General features: G+C 44.3%; 1 protein-coding gene across 6 annotated transcripts; it reads left to right on the top strand.

Moving 5' to 3' along the window:
- The first annotated feature begins 333 nt into the window (after positions 1 to 333).
- akap11 (A kinase (PRKA) anchor protein 11) lies at positions 334 to 22,909 on the top strand. Of its 6 annotated transcripts, none has more exons than XM_032515233.1 (12): positions 334 to 582; positions 5,804 to 5,908; positions 6,589 to 6,699; positions 6,792 to 6,845; positions 6,957 to 7,088; positions 8,114 to 8,378; positions 8,721 to 13,116; positions 13,551 to 13,700; positions 17,323 to 17,406; positions 21,308 to 21,354; positions 21,918 to 22,117; positions 22,464 to 22,909. In XM_032515233.1, exons 1-12 carry the CDS (start codon positions 487 to 489, stop codon positions 22,635 to 22,637), a joined length of 5,814 nt encoding a protein of 1,937 aa, XP_032371124.1. In that variant the 5' UTR covers positions 334 to 486; the 3' UTR covers positions 22,638 to 22,909. The 6 variants fall into 6 exon arrangements, with proteins under 6 accessions (XP_032371124.1, XP_032371123.1, XP_032371125.1 ...); XM_032515232.1 differs by having other exon boundaries at positions 17,320 to 17,406; XM_032515234.1 differs by having other exon boundaries at positions 13,560 to 13,700; positions 17,320 to 17,406; positions 22,464 to 22,908.
- Positions 22,910 to 23,159: the final 250 nt, after the last annotated feature.

Here is a 23,159-nt window from a genome sequence, read left to right as displayed (position 1 = left end):
GGGGGGGGGGGGGTGATGCACAGGGAGTGGGGAGTCGGGTTCAGTTTGGAGAACCAGTGAAATTGAATCGTGAGATTGGAAAGTGTATCACGTCATCTTGAACTCATCCAATCAATTTTCAGAACACAAGTATGGCTCTCGCGAAGAATTGATATAACTATTTAACCTGGTCAAATGCTGAAAATAGATGGAACCGGGATTCTGTCCCTGCCGTGTCCCCCATATTGAATGGGTTCCTGACAGACAGGTAAGGAAACGAAGCAGCTGAAAAAGGAATGGTTGAAGTCAATATTCAAATATCAAAACCAGAGGAAAAAGACGTGCAGAAAGGTAATTCAGCAGTGGGAACAGGTTGGGACAAGTGGAGACGTTCTCCGCTCAGTCCGGAATCAAACCCAGTAGGGAGCCTGTTATCACGTGGGGAACAAACCAGCAGGAGGGAGTAATGAAGGAAGCGTCGACGTGACGTTAAAGAGCAGCAGCGGGATGAACATGGCGAACAGTTCAAATCGGACGAGTCGTTCAGGGCTCGCGCATCCAACACATCGGCCACCGTCGACGCCGCCGGAGTCCGACCCAGCGGTGAGGGAAAACCGCCTCTTAATGTTCGGAATATGCAGCAAATCCCCACATCTGGCTGTTGGTTATCTTCTTCTTATTATGCATTAACGCTATCGTCAGCTGGCTGGCTAGGTGTTGGCTAACGACAGTCAGCTGACATCACGGACCCGCGGCCTGGTTCCGCTGCCAGCCCGGTGACTGACAGCCCGTCAAGCGGCGGGCGGGTGCCTCTCTCCGGGGTTGAAGCCGGTTTGTCATCACCGACATGTCTGCATGAAGTGGCCGGCGAGGTAGCCGCGTGTCTGTTCTGCTAGCGTGGGGCCGAGGGCTCGTGAGTCCCCATCCTCCTCCTCAGGGGGAGGCTCCTCCGGCCTGCTGCGGAGCTGCTGGACCGCTAGCTAGCCCGAGCAGCCTTTTATTAAATATCATATCCATTATGTGGTAACAACAGGCGCAGGCCTACCTCTAACATACGTAGCTAGTGGTGTAGAACACAGCGTCCAGTCCAAGTCACGTCGTGTTGGGTCGAGTGTGGTCATGAGTCCTCATAGGCCCAGCTGGGGCTCCTGTTCTGTTTAGCTCTTTTTCTTGGAGAGAAGATTATTTTCTTTTCTTTTTTGAAATGGTTATACTGTACATATTTGTTATAGTGTCTTTTACATAGATACCATATGTGTGTGTGTGTGGTGGTGGGGGGTGTGTGTGTGTGTTTGTATATATGTGTTTATGTATAGATGTTAATATATATAGGTATAATATATGTGTATATTTATATATGTATGTATATATATATGTGTGTATGTATTATATAGGACATATAATATATATATTATATATAATATATATATATATATATATATATATATATATGACATTAAATCATATTCATTGAGAATTGAAAGTTTTTCAGCAGTGGTCAGAGAGAGAGAGACCTAGCCTGACTTTGTCAGACTCAGGTTCTAGTCTAGAACTGGAGTCTGATCCTGCTCCACTGGGCTGTGATTACGGGGGTGTTTCAACCAAACCAGGAAAGACAATGCCCTGGCCCTCTATTGGATAGAACTACAACCAATCAGAGCAACGATAGACCTACAACCAATCAGAGCAGCGATAGACCTACAACCAATCAGAGCAACGATAGACCTCCAACCAATCAGAGCAACGATAGACCTACAACCAATCAGAGCAACGATAGACCTCCAACCAATCAGAGCAACGGAGTACGTGACATATGTTACTTTTACCGAATCCCGTAGGAAGGACGGTAAAAACATGTTTCCGATGGACAAACGCCTTGATCGTGGTTCTCTGTTCCTCTTTTAAAATGAATGCGCTGTTGATATCTTCTACAACAGACATGATGGAGGAATCTCCTCATCTCAATTCTCCAGCGGCAGCCATCTTTGTTGTAGACCAATTTAACCTCTTTGGTGACGTGGTTGATTACGTTACTGTTGATCATCTGTCCATCATTGTATAAAGCCCGCCCTGACAATCTGATTGGTCCAAACAACTCTGGTTTGAGCATAGTTGCTCCACGACGGATCAAGTCCAGACCGATGTCCCGACCCTAAATGTTGTGGGCGGGGCTAAGTTCGGCCCGTATCCAGGCTAGGACATTTTGGCATTAAATCTTATTCTGATGTTGGAAGGTTGTTTTCAGCAGTGGTCAGAGAACAGAGGTGACTCTTAAACACCCTAAAACATAATTTCCATTGTGCTGTTGAAGTGGTTCTGGTAAACTCCCGGCCCGTGGTCCAGTCCAGCCCACCTGATATTTTGTTGCATTTTCTTATTTTTGGGGACACTGTTTCTTCCACGTTTTTTTGCCAATTTTTCTGATGTTTTTGTTCCTTTTATTTCTGACTTTTTTGGCGTTTCTTTTTTCCTATGATGGCTAAGGAACTTTAATGCTGACGCTACTGCTTGAATTAAGTTTATGACACAATAAGTTAACTCTTTTTTAAGATGTCCATTGACACTGAGGATAATGAACCAAAGGGTTTTTCTCTGAGACGATACATACAAATTGTTTCTTAACAGAAAATTAGTAAATCCTTAAAACTCACTTGTATGGAAAACATTTTGACATGTCAAAGTAGAAAAATCACAGGTGTAAATAAAACAATTATTGGTTCTATTTAGCTGTTTCAGGTTGTAGTATTGTCTGTGGCTTAAAGGGACACTCTCTACTAATTCTCTACTTATTTTGCCTTATATTGTAGCAGCAGCAGACATATTTAGCTACTAGCCATGCCTTACTCTTATCTTACCCTGATAAACAAGGAAGCTTTTTTTTTCAGTGCAGTGAAGCTGGTATACATATTTACAATCTTTGGAAATATTTGGTTCTTAGGTCTTTTTATTTGGGACATGTACATAAGAATTGTGATACTGTTTTGATGTCCTGGTGGCAGTCTCTCTCTCTCGCTCTCTCTCTCTCAGATGTGTTTATCTATCCTCCCGCCACCCACACTCATGCTCAAAACCTGGCCCACATCGGCCCACATCGGCTCCCAACCAAACAAGATTTTGAGACTACACAGTTTCTGCCCCTGACATGTTGTTTTGCTCCCCCCCTCCTAAGATGATCACAAACACCCCTCAGAATCCTTTGACTTGTCCTGCTTAGGTTCATTATATTGTTTCTGCGAACGATGATAATTAGTTTCATGAATCAGCCCTTGAGAATTTGTTTAAGCCTTAACTTAGTTACACTTAATTGCAGTTTTTCCACGACATGACTAACAGTGAATACATGTGGCATTATGTGACCACATTGGTTGCATAAAAGACGATGACATAGGCCTATTTAGTTGATTCTCAGGCCTTTTCACAGATGCAAACAAACATCCTAAAGGGACCCAAGTTTATTTCCTGTTGCCGTGTATGTGAACGGCATCAACTGACAGGAAGGGCCAGGCTGTTGCCTAGCAATGGAATTCCGTTGAAAAGGTGCATCACTAAATACTAAAGCTGTGAACTAAACATTAAAACATCCCCGGATAAAAAAAAAAGCTGATTTGTGAAATACTTTAAGTTGTTCGTCTCAGTTTGAGATAGTCCCGGCCATAATAGACCCCATTGTGCCTGCTTCCCTGGAGTGTGGATGGGGATGTACTGCATAGTTGAGGTTAGGCAGCAGCGTCTGGCTGTGGAGTCTTTTGTACAGCCCACCAAAGTGCCCATGAGAAGCTAGGAGGTCCTGGATCACCAGAGGAAGGCAGTGGCATGTGTTCTACCCCTCTGGTTCTCAGGATGCAGGACGGGATGATCAATAGGACCGCCTGTCTGTGTCTAGACTCATCTAGCAGCTTTGGACCATACCTCAAAGGAGAGGCTTGGATTTCTTGGGAAACTTTTCCTTCTTGTACACTGTAAATATTTTGCCTATTCCCCCCCCCCCCCCCCCCCCCCCCCCCCCCGCTCTCTGAGGCTGCTTACCGAGTGTGATCACACACCCCTGCTCTCTCTTGCCTTGCTGTTTGATCTTTGATGCAGGTCCAGAATAAGAAGAGAATAATATCAAAAGAAGTAAAGGCCTACTGTAGCTTATCCTCACCAACAGGACAAGTCTAGGCCTACGTATAAGAAACTCAACTCATTTATTCTCACGGGGTTTCAAGGAATTGTGGTCTAGACGTTTGGCTGTACAATCCCAAAACAAGTAGCAGGAGGTTAAGTGCATTGCCTCCTGTGGTGAAATGTTTTGTAATGTGTTTCACAAGCTTGACTCCGTTGATAACTGTTGGCTCAAGGAATTAGGGAACAGCACAGTCTTTGTCGCATGTAAACCACTAGGGATGTGTTCAAGATCCACGACGTTCCACTTCCAGGATTGCTCCGGTGTCCGTTACCTTCTGCTTTCTTTGTGTTGGCGTTCTAAACTCCGGTGGATTGGTTACCTGGTCCTCAGGTCTCTGCAGGGTAAATCCAGACAGCTAGCTAGACTATCTGTCCAATCTGAGGACTATGGTTACCTGGTCCTCAGATCTCTGCAGGGTAAATCCAGACAGCTAGCTAGACTATCTGTCCAATCTGAGGACTATGGTTACCTGGTCCTCAGATCTCTGCAGGGTAAATCCAGACAGCTAGCTAGACTATCTGTCCAATCTGAGGACTATGGTTACCTGGTCCTCAGATCTCTGCAGGGTAAATCCAGACAGCTAGCTAGACTATCTGTCCAATCAGAGTTTTCTGTTGCACGACTAAAACTACTTTTGAACGTACACACGTTCCTTCCTGAGGCTGTTTTGCAGCGGCTCCATGCAGAGCTTAGCACCGCTCAAGAAGATTGTGATTGGTTTAAAGAAATGCCAATAAACCAGAGCACGTTGTTCTCCCATCCTGTGAATGCTGTGTGGACTACCCAGACCCTCCTCCGCGGAGCTGTGGAGGAGGATGTGGCTAAGCGAGACTACTAGGGATGTAATAGTGCATCTTAAATCGGTTAATAAATTAATATAAATGTGTAAAGATTTCAACCGATTGAGATTTATAACCTAATCTACTTTTGATTTAATTTGTTTGAATTCACTACGTCTTATCTTTTTTGTTTGAAGATATTTATTTCTATTTATTTAGTTATCCAGATGTGGGATTTCTTTTAGAAATCAACACTAAGATCATATTCAATATTACAATATCCAAAATCGAAGACAATATCTAGTCACATATCACAATATCGATATCAAATCAATATATTGCCCAGCCCTATTAAACGGTACTTTTTTTCAATACTTATTTTATAGAACAAAAAGAATTTTCAACATTACACATTACGGCACAAATTTATTTTTCAGCTCCTACTACGTGAGCCCCGTCTCCGTGTAACGTAGAATTTCATATAAGTGTCTCTACAACGTGTAAGATTGGACGGCCAATCACAGACATGATTTGATCTTGGTAGAAGCATGATGCATACTGATTGGCTGACTGATGTTGATGAAATGTACTCTTTACATATTGTAATTGGGTATTGAATGACGAGTTGTTTTTCAATACTCGATACTTTAGAGGCAATTCGGTCAGTGCCTAAAAAGTATTGAATTCCGTACTCCGCCCTACTGGAGAGAGGACCTCAGACACAGAGCTCAGCTGTGGGGCTGAAAGTGATGATTTCAATAACTTTTAATGCTCTCTCTTTAGTTTCTGTTTGACGTTATTCTCTAAATGTTTTTGCCATGTCACTAACGCTGTCATTTTCTGTTTCCCTTCTCCCCTGGCACCTTTCTACTTCCAGGTGAGCGGCCAGTCAGCCAGCCCCGTGCAGCTCTCTGTTGCTATGGATGCCCGTGCACGTATTAGAGGAGTCCCCCTAAGGTCCAGGGCCTCAGTTCGGAAAGAGGTCTGTCTTCCATGACATTGCATTTTCATTCTGCAGCTATCTGCTGTGTGACATTTCAAGCCCCACTCTCCAGTGTTTGTTTATGGCAGCAATACCATCTGACATGAGGCTTATATTTATTTGCACATGATACTTAGACACATGGAAATCCGATTTTAGCTTTCTCACAAAACACTGACTGCTGCATTTCCCCTGTGTGTGTGTGTGTGTGTGTGTGTGTGTGTGTGTGTGTGTGTGTGTGTGTGGTGTGAGTGTTGTGTGTGTGTGTGGGGGTGTGTGTGTGTGTGGTGTTGTGTGTGTGTGTGTGTGTGTGTGGGTGTGTGTGTGTGTGTGTGTGTGGTGTGTGTGTTGTGTGTGTTGTTAATGCAGTACTACTGTACTTTAACTCTGTTTTGTGTGATTGTGGTCTGTAGCCAGATGTTAAGTGGAATGTCTAATGTGGTGAGATGTTTTCCAATCAAGTGGATAGGCCAACGTGATCTTAAGTGTTTTTAGATGCTAATCGGATTGGCTAGAATCTACCTTAAAGTCATGTTTAAAAGCAGGCGGATACATAAAAGTAGATGCACACAATGCTGTTCTTCAGTTGTCTTTTGTGCATGCTATAGTGATGAATAAATACATGCACATTGGTTTCTCATTATATTTGTTTGTCTAAAACAACATTGCATGTGCTGCAGACTGTGCGTGACAGTGGGCCGCAGTGTGTGAAGAACCTCTTTAGGAATAAAAAGGAGCTATGCAGCGTCGGCCTAGAGCTGCCACCCAGAGACACCACGAGACTGACGGAGGTTTGTTACACAGAAAGCAGTGCAAACGTATGCAGACCTCAGCTATATTCAAACAGACGCATTAATACTGACCTTTGACTGTGCTTTTTCAGATTCATTTTGTGTGTCTGCCTGGACATTGTGAAGGGGAAGATGTCACCCAACAGGTATGATTTTATAAATTACAAACATGAATTAACATCTTCTATTTAGGTCCTGCAATTAACCGTTTGATCAACAAGCTAATGTGCTACTGCGTCTTCTTCTTCTCTCCCCAGGCTCTGTTGTCTATGCCAGGAGGGCTGTGTGAGCTTCTGAGGTCCCTCCACGTTCACAGCCTCAAAAATGACGAGGTCCTGCTGCTCAAAGACTCCCGCAGGCTGGCAGAGCACAAGGACGCTGGGCCTCAGGTAGGTGACAGATCTTTCATATTGAAGGTATGTGCTTAGTCGGCATGTTGAGCAAAGCAGAAGTGAGCAGAAGGCAGGGAAGTGAGGAGAGAGAATAATGAGAAGTAAGAATGAACTACTGTACTATAATTTTTGGTGCAAGAAGCTAAATCTATCCTAACAAAATGTATAATAAAGCACCAGTGGATCAAGCTAATTTCTTTGTTACGTAGAATTGGCTCTTGTGTTAATAATTTTCCTTAACGATGTAGACTTATCCTACAACTAGGGAAACTCAACAAGTGCTAATGAAACCAGAAGAAACAAGTTTATTTACACTTAAAACATGCACATTTGAGTAGTCAAATGAAAGATATCTGACCCTCTTGGCAGATGTTGATTATATTTTAAGACAAATATAACTTTTGATGTTCATACCTTAATCACTTTTAAGGTGTGGCATTTCCTAAAATTCTTGGTTTCCTCATATTCATGGCCTTGTCTGTGCCTGCATGCAAACACACAGACCTAGTCTTTTTCTCACTTTTGAAGAAGTGCAGGTGGGAAAGGCGGACAAAGATGTTTTTTCAGCCCACACTTGCAGCCTTGTCCTTCCTGGTCATGCGGGCCTTGTTTGGGTACACACTGGCCCTGCAGCTCACTCTGTGGCTTTGCCATCCGTTTCAGACATTGAGTCGAGTTGTACGAAGTGATTCTGCACATGCAAAAGATCAACTCGCAATCAGAGTACAGACATAACAATACACTTCTCACCTTCCTGCTGTGAGATTAGAATATGGGAATTCCCATGTGATATCTGCTGAATTTACAAAAGAAAAGATCTTTCACAACATCAGCTGTTCTGCTGATTGCGGGACACAATCGCTTTGACAGTTTATAGACTCTGTCTGCCTGTTGGTTACAAATGCTGTTATTTTTCTCTGAATGACCTGAATACATTGCCATGTTTATTTTTTCTATTTCACTTCTCTTCCTTTCCTTTTCCCCTCTTTATCTCTTTCTGTGCTGTTTTTCTCTGCCTTTAGGGCTGGTTAAAGGCTGTGTGTGTGCTAAGGCATAATCCCAGCACTAGTGTCTACCCTCAGGCCAGTGTTGCATCTTTGGTGGGCTTGCTGGGGTGCTACATGGCAGGTGTACGCTATGCTTTGGAGCTCCAGGCTCATCAGAGGGGCACAGCTGAGCCCAGCCAGCCAGAGGAAGATGACACCAACCAGTCCGTCTCCTCAATCGAGGATGACTTTGTCACAGCCCTGGAGCATCTGGAGGAGGATGACACAGGAGACAATCCCTGTAGGTTTAACATCTAATGCTTAGTGGCCTTTAGTAGCTTTTAGTCATTTTGTGACTCCATAAACTGAATTTACATACTTCTGCAAAATTCAATATGGAGACCTGAATTTAAAACCCTCTGTTTTTTACTATCATAAGCTATGCATGATATTTTCTTAATAAAAGAAATCACAATCACCCTAAAAGACAATCACTGATAATAAATTATCAGTGATTGTTTTCAGTTAGCTTTCTTTTGTGGAACACCTTTTGTTATGTTTATCTTTATATCTCCTCTTTGTATGATTAGTATTTAACAAGTTTCTTCCCCTCTCCCCTTAATGTCCATCTCCACATCTGCAGCTTCCTATCGCCATTTTAAAAAGCGTGATGTGGCCTCCCAGACAGTCCCAGCACACAAGAGAAAAAAGGAATTATCAGGCTCCCGCATTATCATTAGCTCATCTTCAAAAAAGAACTCAGCCAAACATAGGCCTGTTCCAGATGCATCTGTCACAGTGCAGAGGTCATCAGGCGTGGAATCCCAATGGACATATTGCAGTCCTGGAGCTCGTCTCCCCTCACCTTTGATTCATGTTAGTGAATCGGAAGAGTCAGACTGCTCCAGCCCCAGCCCAATCATTTTTCTGGATGAGGTGGGCTACCAGAAGAGCCTGCTGGCCAAGCTAGACATCCCCCAGGTGCCAGGGGGGCCCAGAGAGCGAGTTGAAGACTCAGACTCTGAAGTTAGTGAATTCTTTGACAGCTTTGACCAGTTTGATGACCTGGAGGAGCTGAGCTCAGAGAACTGCGCTTTCTCGCTGCCTCTGGACGCCATCAGTGCCCCAACCACACAGAACCAGGCCAGTGGGTCAGTGTCCAAATATGTTTCTAGGGGCTGCTCAACCAAGGGTATGAATCCTCACCGCTTTGACCAGCGCACTCTCCCAGCCAATGTGAAAAAACCCACTCCTCTGAAACCAGGCTCTCCCTACTCACTTCACTCTGAGGTGCCTGACTCCCCTCGCCCAGTGCAGACCCCCTCTGAGGAGAATGGTGGCCCACTCTTCAGTCCTGTCAGCTCCTCAGCGTTCAGCCCCCTGGTGGACTCTAGTGGACCAATGGAGTACTTCTGGAAGGCAAATGAGGATGACCAGGACAGCTCAGAGCTACGTAAACCCCAGGATCTCTGCTCTCTGTATAAAACCTACTCTGACTTTGCCAGCAGTCTGTCCAAAGAAATTCTGGGATCTGTGTGTGGCTATCAGTCTGCCATTGACATCAGTGACAACAAGAATCTCAGCTGCGTCTGCCACAAGGAATTCAAGAACCCTTCGGGCTACCTGATGAAGCTTTCAGAAATCCAAGAGACTGTAACAGTGGCTACGCTGCAGAAGAAGTCCCAGTCTCTTAAGGATGGCATTCAGAGGTTTGCCACTGACCTTGTGGAAATGAGCTTGGGCAGCGCCTTGCGAGACCTCCAAAAAGGTGTATCCTCCTGTACCACCACCTTGTGTCACCTGGCTGCCAGGCTCACCTCCTCAGTGTTTCAGATGGCCTTCCATGAGATTGGCATGCGCCACGCCTATGTGTTAAAAGAACGAGCAATCAATGGATTAGCTGGCTTCTTGGTCGGAGAGGCTGTGTCTGGGGCGCTGAAAGATTTTCTGACTGTGAAAAAGCAGATTTTCCACAGCACAGTGACACATTTTGCTGCTGATCTGGCTGAAGAGCTTGTGTTTGAAGGCATTATGGAAGTTTGTCAGTTCTCCCACCCCTCAACCCCTCTCACCCCTAGTGATTGGTCCTTTGGCCATGGGCAAGAGGAGGAGGAGGAAGATGAGGAGGTAGTTTCCTCCTATGCTTCAGACTTGTCTGAGTCTGTTATCCAAGAGGCCTTCATAGAGCTCTCTCAAGCTGATGTTACCTTCACTAGCCAAGCAGCTATTAGTGTGTCCCTAGACAACATCTGTTATGTCAGTGCAGAGAACACTAGCGCTCAAACCTGCAGTACCTTTACCAACCAGCAGGTTTTAAGTGCCAGTTTAGCTGCTGCGGTGCCAGGGCCGTCAGGAGAGGATGCTACCTGCACGGTGAAGAACGCCCTGTTCACTGTTTCAGGCATGGCTAGTTGTATTCCTGTGCCCCAAGCCGGCCAAGCCCTCTCCAACCTCCAGGATTCTGAGGAAACCTGTCAGTGTAAGTCTAGCTTGTCAGATACCCCACAAGCCAGCCCCAAAAGAGTAACTCCATCTTATTCTGACACTATTACATCAACACAAACCCACCTGTACAGTCATAGAACTCAGACCCCCATACTCGGAGAAGACCCCTCACAAGGAAAGTCCTCATTCCAAAACTTCTCGGGCAACATGATGGATATGATAGTAACTGAGGCTTGTGAGCTAATAATTGCTTCTAAGGTGAAAAAGAGTTTTGGTGACTGTGCTGATTTCTTTACAAAGACAATTGGAAGCAGAAGGGACTCTTCTTCTAAGCAGGAGGTGGATATTTATGACGCTCCAGATTCCCCTTCAAAGCAGGAAGCTTGCTTCAGATATGACTGCAGAGATTCTGGCTATGCAAGGAAGGGCGTCCCTGTTGAGCAAGGAACAGACCATAGCATTCCTCACATTTCCTTTCAGATAGGCTCTCAAAGCAAGGGGAGAGCCAGCTGTGAGTTAGACCCCAAGACCAGAGGTGTGGCTGAAGTGCACCCTGTGATGAAGGATACTCTTGATGTGCCGGGGAACGAGATGGGTGGACAAAGGAGGAAATCTGTTCCTGGGGATGACTCCGCTCCAAGCTCTGGCCAAAAGTCTGGTGGGACTCCTGGCACTCCTCCTTCTACCCCTCAGCAGCCCACTGAGGTGTCCAAGGAGAAACAGATAAAACAGTTCTCCAAGAAGCTGAAAAGCAAGCTGGCCAAGGAATTTTCCCCCGCTACCCCCCCACCCACTCCTCACTATCAGCCTGAGCCCGGCCCGGGGCCAAAAGACATCACCCCTGAGGCAGACAAGGCTGAGTTTATGCTCAGACTGATGAGGTCTCTCTCTGAGGAGGCAGATGGCAATGAGGATGAAGAGGAAGAAGAACTGGCAGAAGATGTTGGTGTAGGTGGCACTAACGGATGTTTAGAGACGGGAGGTGGCCGGCATGTACTGAACCAGATGTCTGCTCGCAGAATGTCCAACAAGGAAGCTCTCCACTATGCTGAGCGGTTGGCTTGCCACATCGTCTCCATGGCAACAGAGATGGACACCCTGGGAGTTGCAGACGAGGAGGACGCGATAAGCAATAGCAGCGAGAAAAGGAGAGACAGTGTGGCTCAGTTCTCAGAGCAGACCCTAAACACCTTGTGGGTCTATGCCGGGGAGGTAGCAGGAGAGGTCATCAATGATGTGAAGAGGATGGTGAACGCAGCACAGCAGTGCCCATATCACAGAGCTCCCAGAAGAAGAAGCTTTGACAGATCTAGCTCTGATAATTTGTCTTACCAACACCAGTCTCAATCCAGTACAGACCAGAACAGAGACTGGAGGGTAGGGAGGCTGACTGAGCAATGGTCTACTGACCTGATAGCCTCGGTCTTTCGGTCTCCTACCTCCACTTCAAGCACCAGCTCCAGCTCTGGCTTGTCCTCTGAGTATCCTAGCTGCGAGAGTGTGACGGATGAATATGCTGGCTACCTTATTAGGGTACTGAAAAAGGAAGGAGGCAGTAGGGAGTTGGTCCTGGACCAGTTTGCAAGCCGTTTGGCTTACCGCTCCATAAAACAGGGCTTGGCTCATGCCAGTCGCAAAATCAAGCAGAGATCCTCTAGTACCCGCCTTCACTCATCCAAGTCGTTGCCAGATGAATGGAAAGCTTCTGGTTCTGAATCCTTGTTGCCCAAGGACAGAGTGGAGTCAGTAGTTTGTCCCTCAGGTGAGGAGGCTCAGTGTTGTTGCAGGGACTCTGAAGAGCAGAGTCAGAGAGAGTACATGGATCTGGTCAACTTTGCAGAGTCTTTAGCTTACAACATCACCTGTGATGTCACACGCAAGCTGCATTTTTCCTCTGTACGACTGCCCAAGTCTCTCACTGACTCCTGTCTTTATAAGAAATCCAAACTTGAAGACATGGCAGAGAATCTCATCAAGAACTCCTTCTCCTGCCCTGTGTTGTCCAAGGAGGGTAAGAGCAGGCATTACCACAGCACAGGAAGCCTGTATGATGGAGGTTACAGGACTAGGGTGATACAGGTCATAGAGCATTATGCCAGGAAAATTGTTGATGACACTCTAAAGATGAGCCTGGCTTCAGTTGGACATTCATCCCGAGAGCACCAGAAGACCCAAGGCCACAACAGACACTCTCACACCCAGCGGTTGTCTGAGGGGCCATCACTGAGCCTTGCCCTGGGGGAAAGGGCGTGTCGGTATTGTCAGGTCCAGGAGTGCCTATACTGCACAAAACCTAGCAGGCACCACCACCAGCCTGTATTACAGAGGAGGAAAAGGGGGTCAGAATGTCAAGCAAGGGCTGAGCGGCTCTCTAACCTGGAGATTCCCAAGATCCACATTGACCTGGACCACAGGGCAGTGTTTGCAGGGGAGATGGTCTCCATGGCAATGGAGACAGCTAAACGGGAAATGAGCAACACTAGCCTTAATGCAGACAGTGGCATCGGCCATGATGGAACCAGCTATGCCGAGAGCCTGACTGCTGAGATTATGACGTCAGCCCTGTCCAATATCTGCCAGACCGGTAACATCAGGTAACCACACCAAGATTCACTGTAGCAGTTGCTTTTTTTGTCTTGTCATGTCCATATGTTCCTGCTATGGCTAGGGCCACACATACATACTGTAGCATTTAAGGAGCTTTGTTTATTTAACTTTTTTAATTGAAAAATCCAAAACCCTTTTACAAAATAGTGCTTTAAAGCTGCAAATCATTCATACGTACTTACTTAACGTTACCAGTTTAGTTAATACATTAAGAGAATTGTCATCATGAATCTGTAAGTGTAACTATTAGCATCATTAGCATCACACTTCCGAGAAAGCGTGTGGTGCTGTTCCATAGCTGCCGCCCGGAGGCTTGCTCCAACCTAAGTCAAATTCCTCGTCTGTCTCTCATACCTGGCGAATAAAGCTGATTCTGATTCTGATTGAAGCGCTCTCCTTGTTGTCTCCTTTCATCTCTCTGTGCATTTAGCTTCCCAGGCAGGGAAGCCACTGAGTCCTCGGTCTCCCAGCAGTTGAGTGTAGGAGATGACAGTCTGGGCAGCTGGTCTAACCTGAGCTTTGAGGATGAGCACCCAGACGAGAACAGCAGCTTCCTCCACCTCAGTGACAGGTATACAACCAGGGCTTGACATTGCCACCCGCCCACCCTCCAAAAATATTATTGTAACATTGGTTGCTGGAGTACTTGCCACAGTGCCACCGCCCGACGGAGAAACACAGCCGTGATCCAGCGTGCAGCCCATGGCCGAAGCACACACCAGACCAGCAATCTGTAGGAGTTAAAATATTTTGACAAGAGGTTTGTAAAAGAAGTAGAGGGAGTGAGCAGCAGGACAATAGACTTATTAAAAAGCTTTGCTCTGCGCGCTCCACTTCCCGTCACCGGGGGAGCGTACAGTACGTCTGCATGAACGACACGTGAGTGCTCACTACAAACCACTTTCAATTAATCTTCTTAACCCCTGCTTCACTTGTGCAATAATAACCTACTTTTTTCATGTCTGTGTCTTAATCATTGCATGTTTTCACACAAAAATAGCTTTACACACATGATAGCTCATATTTTATGACTGCAGTGTCTTGATTTGGGTGTGGTCAGTGGTTATTTGCATTTAATGGGGGTGGTAAATCTGGATCTTCAAGTTAATTGTAGCACACCACAGTCAACTTCATTCAAATAAAAAGGAATTTCCAACAAAATGGTAGTAAAATTGGAAAACTAGCTTTCTTATTTTTCATACATTGCATACCAGATATCCAGTTACCTGTAGGGCACACTGCTGCCATCTCCCCTTCTGTCTCTATGTTACTGTAATGATACATAACGAGGACACTTTGCAGATTACCAGACACTAAAACCATATGGCTGCTAAGATATAGATGTCTTTGTGTGGGTCTAGGAAATGCTTTCATACATTTAGTATTGCACTTCTAGTTTTACTTTTGCAGAAATAACCAAGTTGCACAGCATCATACTAAAATGGCAAGAACAATGTCATTTTTTAGTCATGCGGTGGCTTGTAATGTTTTCTGCTCCTACTGTGGCTTTTTTTATTTCAACATACATAATATTAGATGACGGGGGAATTTGATTGTGGATCAAATCTAGCTCTAAGCTCTCCCATTCTTTTCCTCTGGAGTTTTTATTGGCTCAGGTTTTTGGGCAGTGTTTTGCATATTTTATAGGAGGAGTATGAGTTATTGAAACTCTTCTGTGAACTGGGTACAGTTTTGTCTTCCCAGTGTTTCCCAGACAGTATGCAGCGATAACTACTTTAAAATAAAGACAGCTGCTAGTGTTGTCTTCTCAGAAGATTGGGTTGCTTTTTCCAAAAGGGTGGTAACAACAGGTGACACGTGCTCCTGTCTCAGCCACGTGAATGCCCACTCTGTTTCTTACTTTGGGCTTCTATTTAAATGTGAACAATTTGCCCATGGGTTCTATAAAATAGGTCTAAGATACTGTGAGATACCCTCTGTCCCCAGAGAATTCAACAGGGCCTAACACAGGTAGTTTTGGTCTTAGTCGACTAAGATTTCGTTAGTTGAGTTTCTTTAGTTAGTTTAGTTAGTCATTTTTATGCTTTTTTATTGTAAAGGATTTAACTACGAGAAATGTATGAGCACATTTCTGGTGAACACAAGATTTGAAGTGATGCTTTTGCTTGATTCTTTGTGGGAAAAACTTTATGTTACAGATTGCAGTTATATCGTGCCTTTATCTTCAGCGACCACCTAAAGCGCACGGATCTGTTGATTTATGTCGACCAATTGGTCAGTCGACAAAATCCGTGCTATTCGTCTAAGAATTTCTTTAGTCATGGACAGTGGAATTTATTTCTGCGTAGACTCGGGAGGGTTATCACTTTAGTCTCGCTGTGTCAATTTGTGCTGTTCATTTCCTCTGACCCAGAGAAATACAGAAACCGTTTTTTCTCTCCTGTGGTTGAGTCTAACGAGGGGAGGCTTCCTACAGTAAGTGCAGCACAGGGCACAGTGTATAATTTGGCGTCCTCATTTAGACTTCACTGCCAAAATGCAATTTTCTCTGATTTGTCTTGCATTATAAATGAACTCTTTAGATTTTATGTAGCTTTCTCTGCAGCCAAGTTCTTCTTAGAATGTTTGTGAAATACACCACAGAGAGCAGAATTGTCCTTCTGTCCTTAGATGGACATTGTTGCTATTTGTGTGTACGAATGAGAAAAATTAAAAGAGAGAGAAAGTTGGACCGAGTATCAGCCCTCTAAGTGACGAGGTCTCATACGTACAAGTCTCCAGCCTCTGGGAAATTAGGCTGTTGACATTCCTGGCAAAGGTTGATATCTCTATGGAAGCAAAACTGACAACATTTGAAATTGTTTTCCAAGATACCGAAAGCACACAATGTGTTGGCATCTAGTTATTTTGCCATCAGGGCCAAGTTAATGTATCATAATATTGTCTAAAGGTGTGTCTTTGAGTGCTCATTTCACTTGAGGCAGTGTTTCTACAGGAACAAAGTCCACCATGTGTGGTTTGTGGACTCGCTTCAAAAGCCCACTGCAACCATATCCGCTCGGCACATGAAATAACATAATGTAAAAAGAAACAACAACTTTGAAGGCTTAAGACACTGAGCATGATGATTGACTAAATGAACACGCTCTCACCATGTGTCATTCACCCGAACCGCAGGGAGAAAGCTGTAGCTGAGGTAATGCAAATTAACAGAGGTATTTTTAGATATCCCAAATGTTCCGTCCTTCAGACCTACTGAGAGTGCTACACACCTCAACATGCAGGTTCCAGCCAGCCGGCTAATCATTGACTAATTACAGAGAGAATGTGTGTTGTTGTGCTTCTGTTGCCAGCCGGTTGTCCTGTTGGAACCCACAGGATTAACGGGATGATGTGAGGACAAGAATGTCATGATCAACATTACAGATGATTCTGTGGGATGTGTGGTGGAAAGATCTGCATCATTTATCCTCATCTGTTTAGAACCTCACCTGTCAGTAAAAGGATTAGTCCAAATGCCAGAAATGGTCATCTAGTTGAGTAGTGTTTGTTGAAGCTAAATGATACATGATGGGGCTGTACCGACTGTCATGTTTTTACATCCAAAGCTTCTTTTGAGGTTTTGAAACAAATCTTGAACTGATTTCTCAATTTGGTTGTATAAATGTATTTATGGCATAAATAGACTTGTGTGCGGCAAGCAGGACAGCAGTTTTTTGTTTTTGTTGTTTATGAAAGGCTAAATGCCAACAGATATGAATTGAAGCCGATTATTTTGGGAGCTGTGACAGCTATATTTTCACATCTATAGTTTGACTTGTGGACTTTACAACGCTCCGCAGCAGTTGGAAAGGTTTGGATCACAAGAGTCAGAAACAATTCTAAGCAGCCGCCCCTGGAATCTAATTCTACAAATCTAGTGTAGCCTAATCTGTATCTGAAACTGTGCAGAAATACCGGCTTTAAACAAAATTGATAGACATGCAATTAATAGAAGCTACACAGGATTCAAATGTTGAAATTGATTGTCATCATTATGAATGACTCTTCAAAGCTTTAATCTATTCGCTACAGCCCTACCTGATATATGTGGTCCTTCTAGCAAATGGATGAAACTGCTTATTATATCCTGAACTTTGTTTAATTTCAGAAGCTCTCTTGTGATTATGTCCTTCTCAGCGGGTAGTACCTGTCAGTGTTATAGCGCTGCGTTTGCCTTCTCTCTCCAGCAGCAATGGAAACAGCAGTAGCTGGAGCAGTCTAGGCCTGGAGGGGGAGGCGTGTGAGGAGCACATCTCATTCTCTCCCTCGGACAGGTTGGTTGACACAGTGACTTTTCCAAAAATGCCCGTAAGACCTGGGGGTTCTCTAAGAATGGGACAAAGAAATAGTTTGAGTCATTGAATTTACTACAATGACAAAAGTATAGAAGGAAGCGTCTAACTAGGGCTGGGTACCGATTTAGATACTTTAGAGGGACATACCGAATTGCCTCCTTAGTAGCGTCAGTGAGCCTATCCGCATTCAGCATGGTTCTACCAAGATCTAATAAAGCTTGTGATTGGCTGTCTAATGTTACACATTGTGAAGACATGCAAGAAAACTTCTACGTTATGCACAGAGATGGGGTTCATGTAAAAGAGAAGCTGAAAAAGAAATGAAAAGTGCCGTTATGTGTAATGTAATTTCTTTTTGTTAAATGGATTTTATAAAAATTGGTATCGAACAAAAGTATCAATCAGAACCGGTATCAAAGTCACCGTGCCGGTAGTATATATACGCAACGTAACACTGCTGGGATCGCTCCGGTGCTGCCGAAATTCTACCGGATGTCTCTTTCAGGCAGGATGTTTGTTACCGTGGGCTGTGTCTGTGTTGGCGTTCTAACCTCCGGTGGATTTATGAGGACTATGGTCACCTGGTCCTCAGGTCTCTGCAGGGTAAATCCAGACAGCTTAGCTAGACTATCTGTCCAATCTGAGGACTATGGTTACCTGGTCCTCAGATCTCTGCAGTAAATCCAGACAGCTAGCTAGACTATCTGTCCATCTGAGGACTATGGTTACCTGGTCCTCAATCTCTGCAGGGTAAATCCAGACAGCTAGCTAGACTATCTGTCCACTGAGACTATGGTTACCTCGTCCTCAGGTCTCTGCGGGTAAAATCCAGACAGCTAGCTAGACTATCTGTCCAATCTGAGACTATGGTTACCTGGTCCTCAGGTCTCTGCAGGTAATCCAGACAGCTAGCTAGACTATCTGTCCAATCTGAGGACTATGGTTACCGTTCTCAGGTCTCTGCAGGGTAAATCCGACAGCTAGCTAGACTATCTGTCCAATCTGAGGACATGGTTACCTGGTCCTCAGGTCTCTGCAGGGTAAATCCAGACAGCTAGCTAGACTATCTGTCCAATCTGAGGACTATGGTTACCTTGTCCTCAGGTCTCTGCAGGGTAAATCCAGACAGCTAGCTAGACTATCTGTCCAATCGGAGTTTTGTTGCACGACTAAAACAACGTACACATGTTCCACCAAAACAAGTTCCTTCCCCAGGCTAATTGGCGAAGGCACTGTGGCTCCTTCCGGTGCTTAGCACCGCCTAAGACAATTGTGATTGGTTTAAAGAAATGCCAATAAACCAGAGCACTTTTTTTTTCTCCCATCCCCGAGTGGCAGTGCCAAAATATGGTATCCATATCGACTCTGGTATTGAAATGTTTTGAAACGATACCCAGCCCTACCTGCAGCAGATCGATGAGTGGATCATCCTTGCACAAAATTGGAACCAGGGACTTATTTTCATCCTATGAAAATTATTCACAAGATTCTACAATGTTATTTTGAGTTATACTTTGTCTCATACTAGGAACCCCTTGCACGACAACACAAAGCTTTAAGTAAAAATCGGTTTGGCACGGCACGTGCTTGTTGATGTTTGCATGCGATCTGTTGCTCAAACTTTGCTGGTTCTTTTATGTAATTTAGTTGCTTAAAATAATTTGTAGTGTAATAAGTCTTGCCTTCCTCGCATTAATAATATTTAACAGTTCAAACCCACCAATATGTTCAGATATAAGTTCTGCAGGTGTGCTGTCATGGGCCCCAAAAACATACTCAGAGATATAGTGCAGCATTGACTAATTGAATCTGTGCTGCCTGCCATTTATAAACACACCATTGTTTTCTCAGGCGGGTGAATGGGTTTTTGCTGCCATCCATGCAGCCGCTTGTCTCGGCTCATAGCAGTGCGGTACTTTCAATCAACGGGTTACATCAACATGCGCTTACAGAAACCCCCAAGAATCATTTGAGGTTGAGAGGCTGCCACTGAACAGCAATCTTTCCCATGCAAAACTCTCATCCTTTAAACAACTTTCACTTTTCCTGGGTCCTGGGTTTTAATATTCATCTAGATTGTGAGTGAGTAAATTCAGTTCTGTTAGGCAGCTGACAACTAGTTGTTTGATGTCCAAGCTTCCGACGGATATCTGAATGAACCAACGAGGCAATCACTGCCTGGCAACTGCATGAGCAGTACTCCAAAATGTGCACTGTAATGGAAAACTTCTATTAAGCATGTTGATGTTGATACTGGCCTGAAACGAGTGGCAAAACTGCCACAGTCTAAAAAGGTCTACAACTTATAAAACAACTTTTACAGCCCTTTTGTTCCAACCTTTCATCGTTAGTGGAACTGCACGGACAGAAACCAATTCAAAAATCGCGACATTGAAGAGTAACCTAAACCCAAATCCACATCTCTGTAATGCCTGATGAAATCTGCTGATGAAAAGCAAAAGGACTGGCCAAATGCTGTTTCTGTTCCTGGTCTTTGGTGTCACGCTCCAAAAAGTAACACAGTAGGAGGCAGTGGGCGAAATGACCTAAATACCACATACTTTAGTCAACCGTCAGATATTTGCCATCAAGTTTCAACCATTATTAGACTGTTAGACGGTTTTACGCAATGTTGCAAAGCAATTACAGCACTGCTTAATGACAATATTTAAAAAACAAAGTTCATTGTGATGCAGTATTTAATTCACTTGATATTCACTTGACAAAAGCAAACATTTCTGCCAAGTTAACTATTCAACAGAATCTCTGCTGATTTATCAGAAAATGTCGATACATATCGATAATGCGATGCAAAATAACACCGTCAGTACAGTAATAGAGGATTTCAGACATATGGTTTTACCCATTTCAACCGAAGAGAACATTATTTAGTACGGAGGACCTTTAGCAGTTGACCAGTTCAGTGCCTGCCTTTAGGTGGCAGGTTTCTCACAGATTCACATTTGTGGTTTTTGTTACTTCTAAAGATGTAGTTTGTTAGGCAAAACAATATTGTCTCAAATAAAATGGGTTGTGCTAGGTAAGGCAAGGTAGTTTTATTCTTGTAGCCCATTTCAGCATGTAGGCAGTTCAAAGTGCTTTAACATAAAACATTTAAGTGCAGTAAAAAAGAAGTCATTAACGTTAAGGCTCCTGGATGTCACCGTTGGCTAGTTTGATTCAACTTTGATTAAAAATGTATTATTTTTCCTGCTAGTTGCCAATTGCAGCAAATATTGGACTCCTCAGTCATTGCTATAACCAGCCATAGATGATAGATAAAGCTAAAGTCACACTGCTATTGTCCTTTCTAATGCGTGACTTTGTAGCTAGTCCTGCTCTCTCTGTCTTAGGCTACGTTTACATTGCTACGTTTTGGTTCTTAAGCAGAGTTTTGAATGTGAAAAGCATTCTTTCATAGGCGTCCTCCTTTCTATGAAATCCTTATGTGATATCGAGCTGGGTCTCAGTGTCTGTAACCGTGGGACACTGGGAATAACAATCTTATAAAGTGGAAAACATGACTGTTTACCTGTTGGCACTTCACACACAGCAACATTTGTGCAATTGACAGAATGGATGAGTAGATTTTTTTTTTAGAATGGGGGGGAAAATCAACTTTTAAGAGGGGCCCTCAGTCAGTGTGTCTTAATTGACAAAAGAAAATACATTTACTGGAATATAGGAAAACCACTTGATGGGCGTAGCTGCCTCGACGTCTTTTGATCAGCATTGCTTTGATTACAGTGCACGTGGCTTCTGGTATCCTGCTATGCTTTTAGCTTAAGCTTATTGTCTTTTGCGTCCCCTTGCATGCAGCCTCAGCTCCCCAGCCATCTCTCCCTCCTCACTAACCTGTGTGACATTTCTCATCCAACAGTGACAACACAGAGGACAAGGAGACTGAAGTGAAAGAGGAATCCAGCGGTAAGGGTGTTTTACTATCTGCAACTTCACCTTCCGACTACGCTGGGTTTTCTAATTCAATAAATGCTATTAAAATATAATCGATTAGTTGTTTGGTCTAGAAAGTGTGTGTGTGTGTGTGTGTGTGTGTGTGTGTGTGTGTGTGTGTGTGTGTTGTGATGTGTGTTTGTGTGTTGTTGTGTGTGTTGTGTGTGTGTGTTTGTGTGTGTGGTGTGTGTGGTGTGTGTGTGTGTGTGTGTGTGTGGTGTGTGTGTTGTGTGTGTGTGTGTGTGTGTGTGTGTGTGTGTGGTTGGTGCCGTCCCAGAGCAGCCCCCTAGTGATATTGTAATATGTAACAGACCTTTGTGTAAGAAGAGACACATTAATGCAGGGGTGTCAAACTCAACTTCACTAAGGGCCACTAAGAATCAAGAGCAATATGAGTAGGCAGAATAAAAATATGTACAGTAGATTTTGTTTTTGTCTGATCCGTGATTAAAAGAACTGGTCTCTACATAAAAAACGAGTATTCAAATATGCGGGGACGATTCATCTTGAATGAACCACATCTGCCTGTGCTGCAGGGACTCTGTGCGTGGACAGGACACAGGTGCAGGCTCCCAGGTCTGCGCTGGTCATAGTGAACTCGGATGTCAGGGTGCAGGGGCGTGGCCCTCAACACATGACCCTGGACCCTCAGCTCAGGAGCATGCTGCAGTGGGTGGCAGCCTCCATGACCGACATCCCCCACATCCAGCTGAGCCCCGACAGAGAGCTCCAGCAGGTGATTGCCCTCAACCTTTCTGAACATGTTCATTAGCTGCCATCAGTGTGGCATTATTATTATTATTATTATTATTATTATTATTATTATTATTATATGCTCTATCCAAGTTATAGGTTATTTTGGTCCGCCTTTCCTCTGGCCACTATTTCACATCTCTGCTTTACGAGACATGACTCAGAGCGACTAATGAGAAACCCAGATCCCTTTCTTAGCAGTGTACTACACTAATAAATCTGAATTACAAATGATAAGCATTTTGTGGCCTCCTTTTATGTTGGTAAATAAATGAAGATTCAAGATTATTTTTATAAGATAACTTTAAGATAACTGTGTGCCCTTTCAGCTCCCCGCGGTGGTCCAACGTCTTCGGGAGAGGAAGTGGAGGGTGGGAGAGCTGCTGCACACGCTGCTACGCTACTGTGAAGAGGGTCAGACTCTCAGCCCGGCCAGAGAGGAGCCGGGGGGAAGAGAACCTCACCGCACCCCCCTCTTCCAGTGGCTCCTGGAGCACGCCTAGGGCCTCTCCTCTCCTCCTTCCCCTCATCTCTTCTCCTTCTTCCTCTCCTCCTCTTCTCCTCATTCCCTTCCCTCAAATTGTCTTGCTTTTACCTTCCTTCCCTCTCATTTATTTTTCTCTCCTTCTTCTTCTCCTTTCCTCATTGCCTTCTCTTTCCTTTCCTTAATTTCCCTCAAAGTTTCTTCCCTCCTTGCCTTTCTTTGCCTCTCATTCCATTTTGTTTCCCTTTCCTCTCATTTTCATCCGCTCCCTTCTTCCTCTCCTTCTTTTTTCTTCTTCATTTCCTTCCCTTTCCTTCTCAAATGTCCTTTCCTTTCTTTCTTCTTTCCCTCCCTTTTCCTGATTTCATCTTATTTCCCTTTCTCTCATTTTCTGCCATCTTTCCCTTTCCCCTCCTTCTTTTTCTTTCCTTTTTCCATTTCATCCATCTTCCTCTTCTCCTTCCTCCTCTCCTCTCCCCTCTCCTTCCACTCCTATCCCCTCTTTTTCCTCTCCCCTCCTTCTTCCTCTCCTTTACTTCTT

The sequence above is a fragment of the Etheostoma spectabile genome, chromosome 5 (genome assembly GCF_008692095.1).
Source record: "Etheostoma spectabile isolate EspeVRDwgs_2016 chromosome 5, UIUC_Espe_1.0, whole genome shotgun sequence".
Taxonomy (NCBI): domain Eukaryota; kingdom Metazoa; phylum Chordata; class Actinopteri; order Perciformes; family Percidae; genus Etheostoma; species Etheostoma spectabile.
This window is presented reverse-complemented; position numbering and strand designations above follow the sequence as displayed.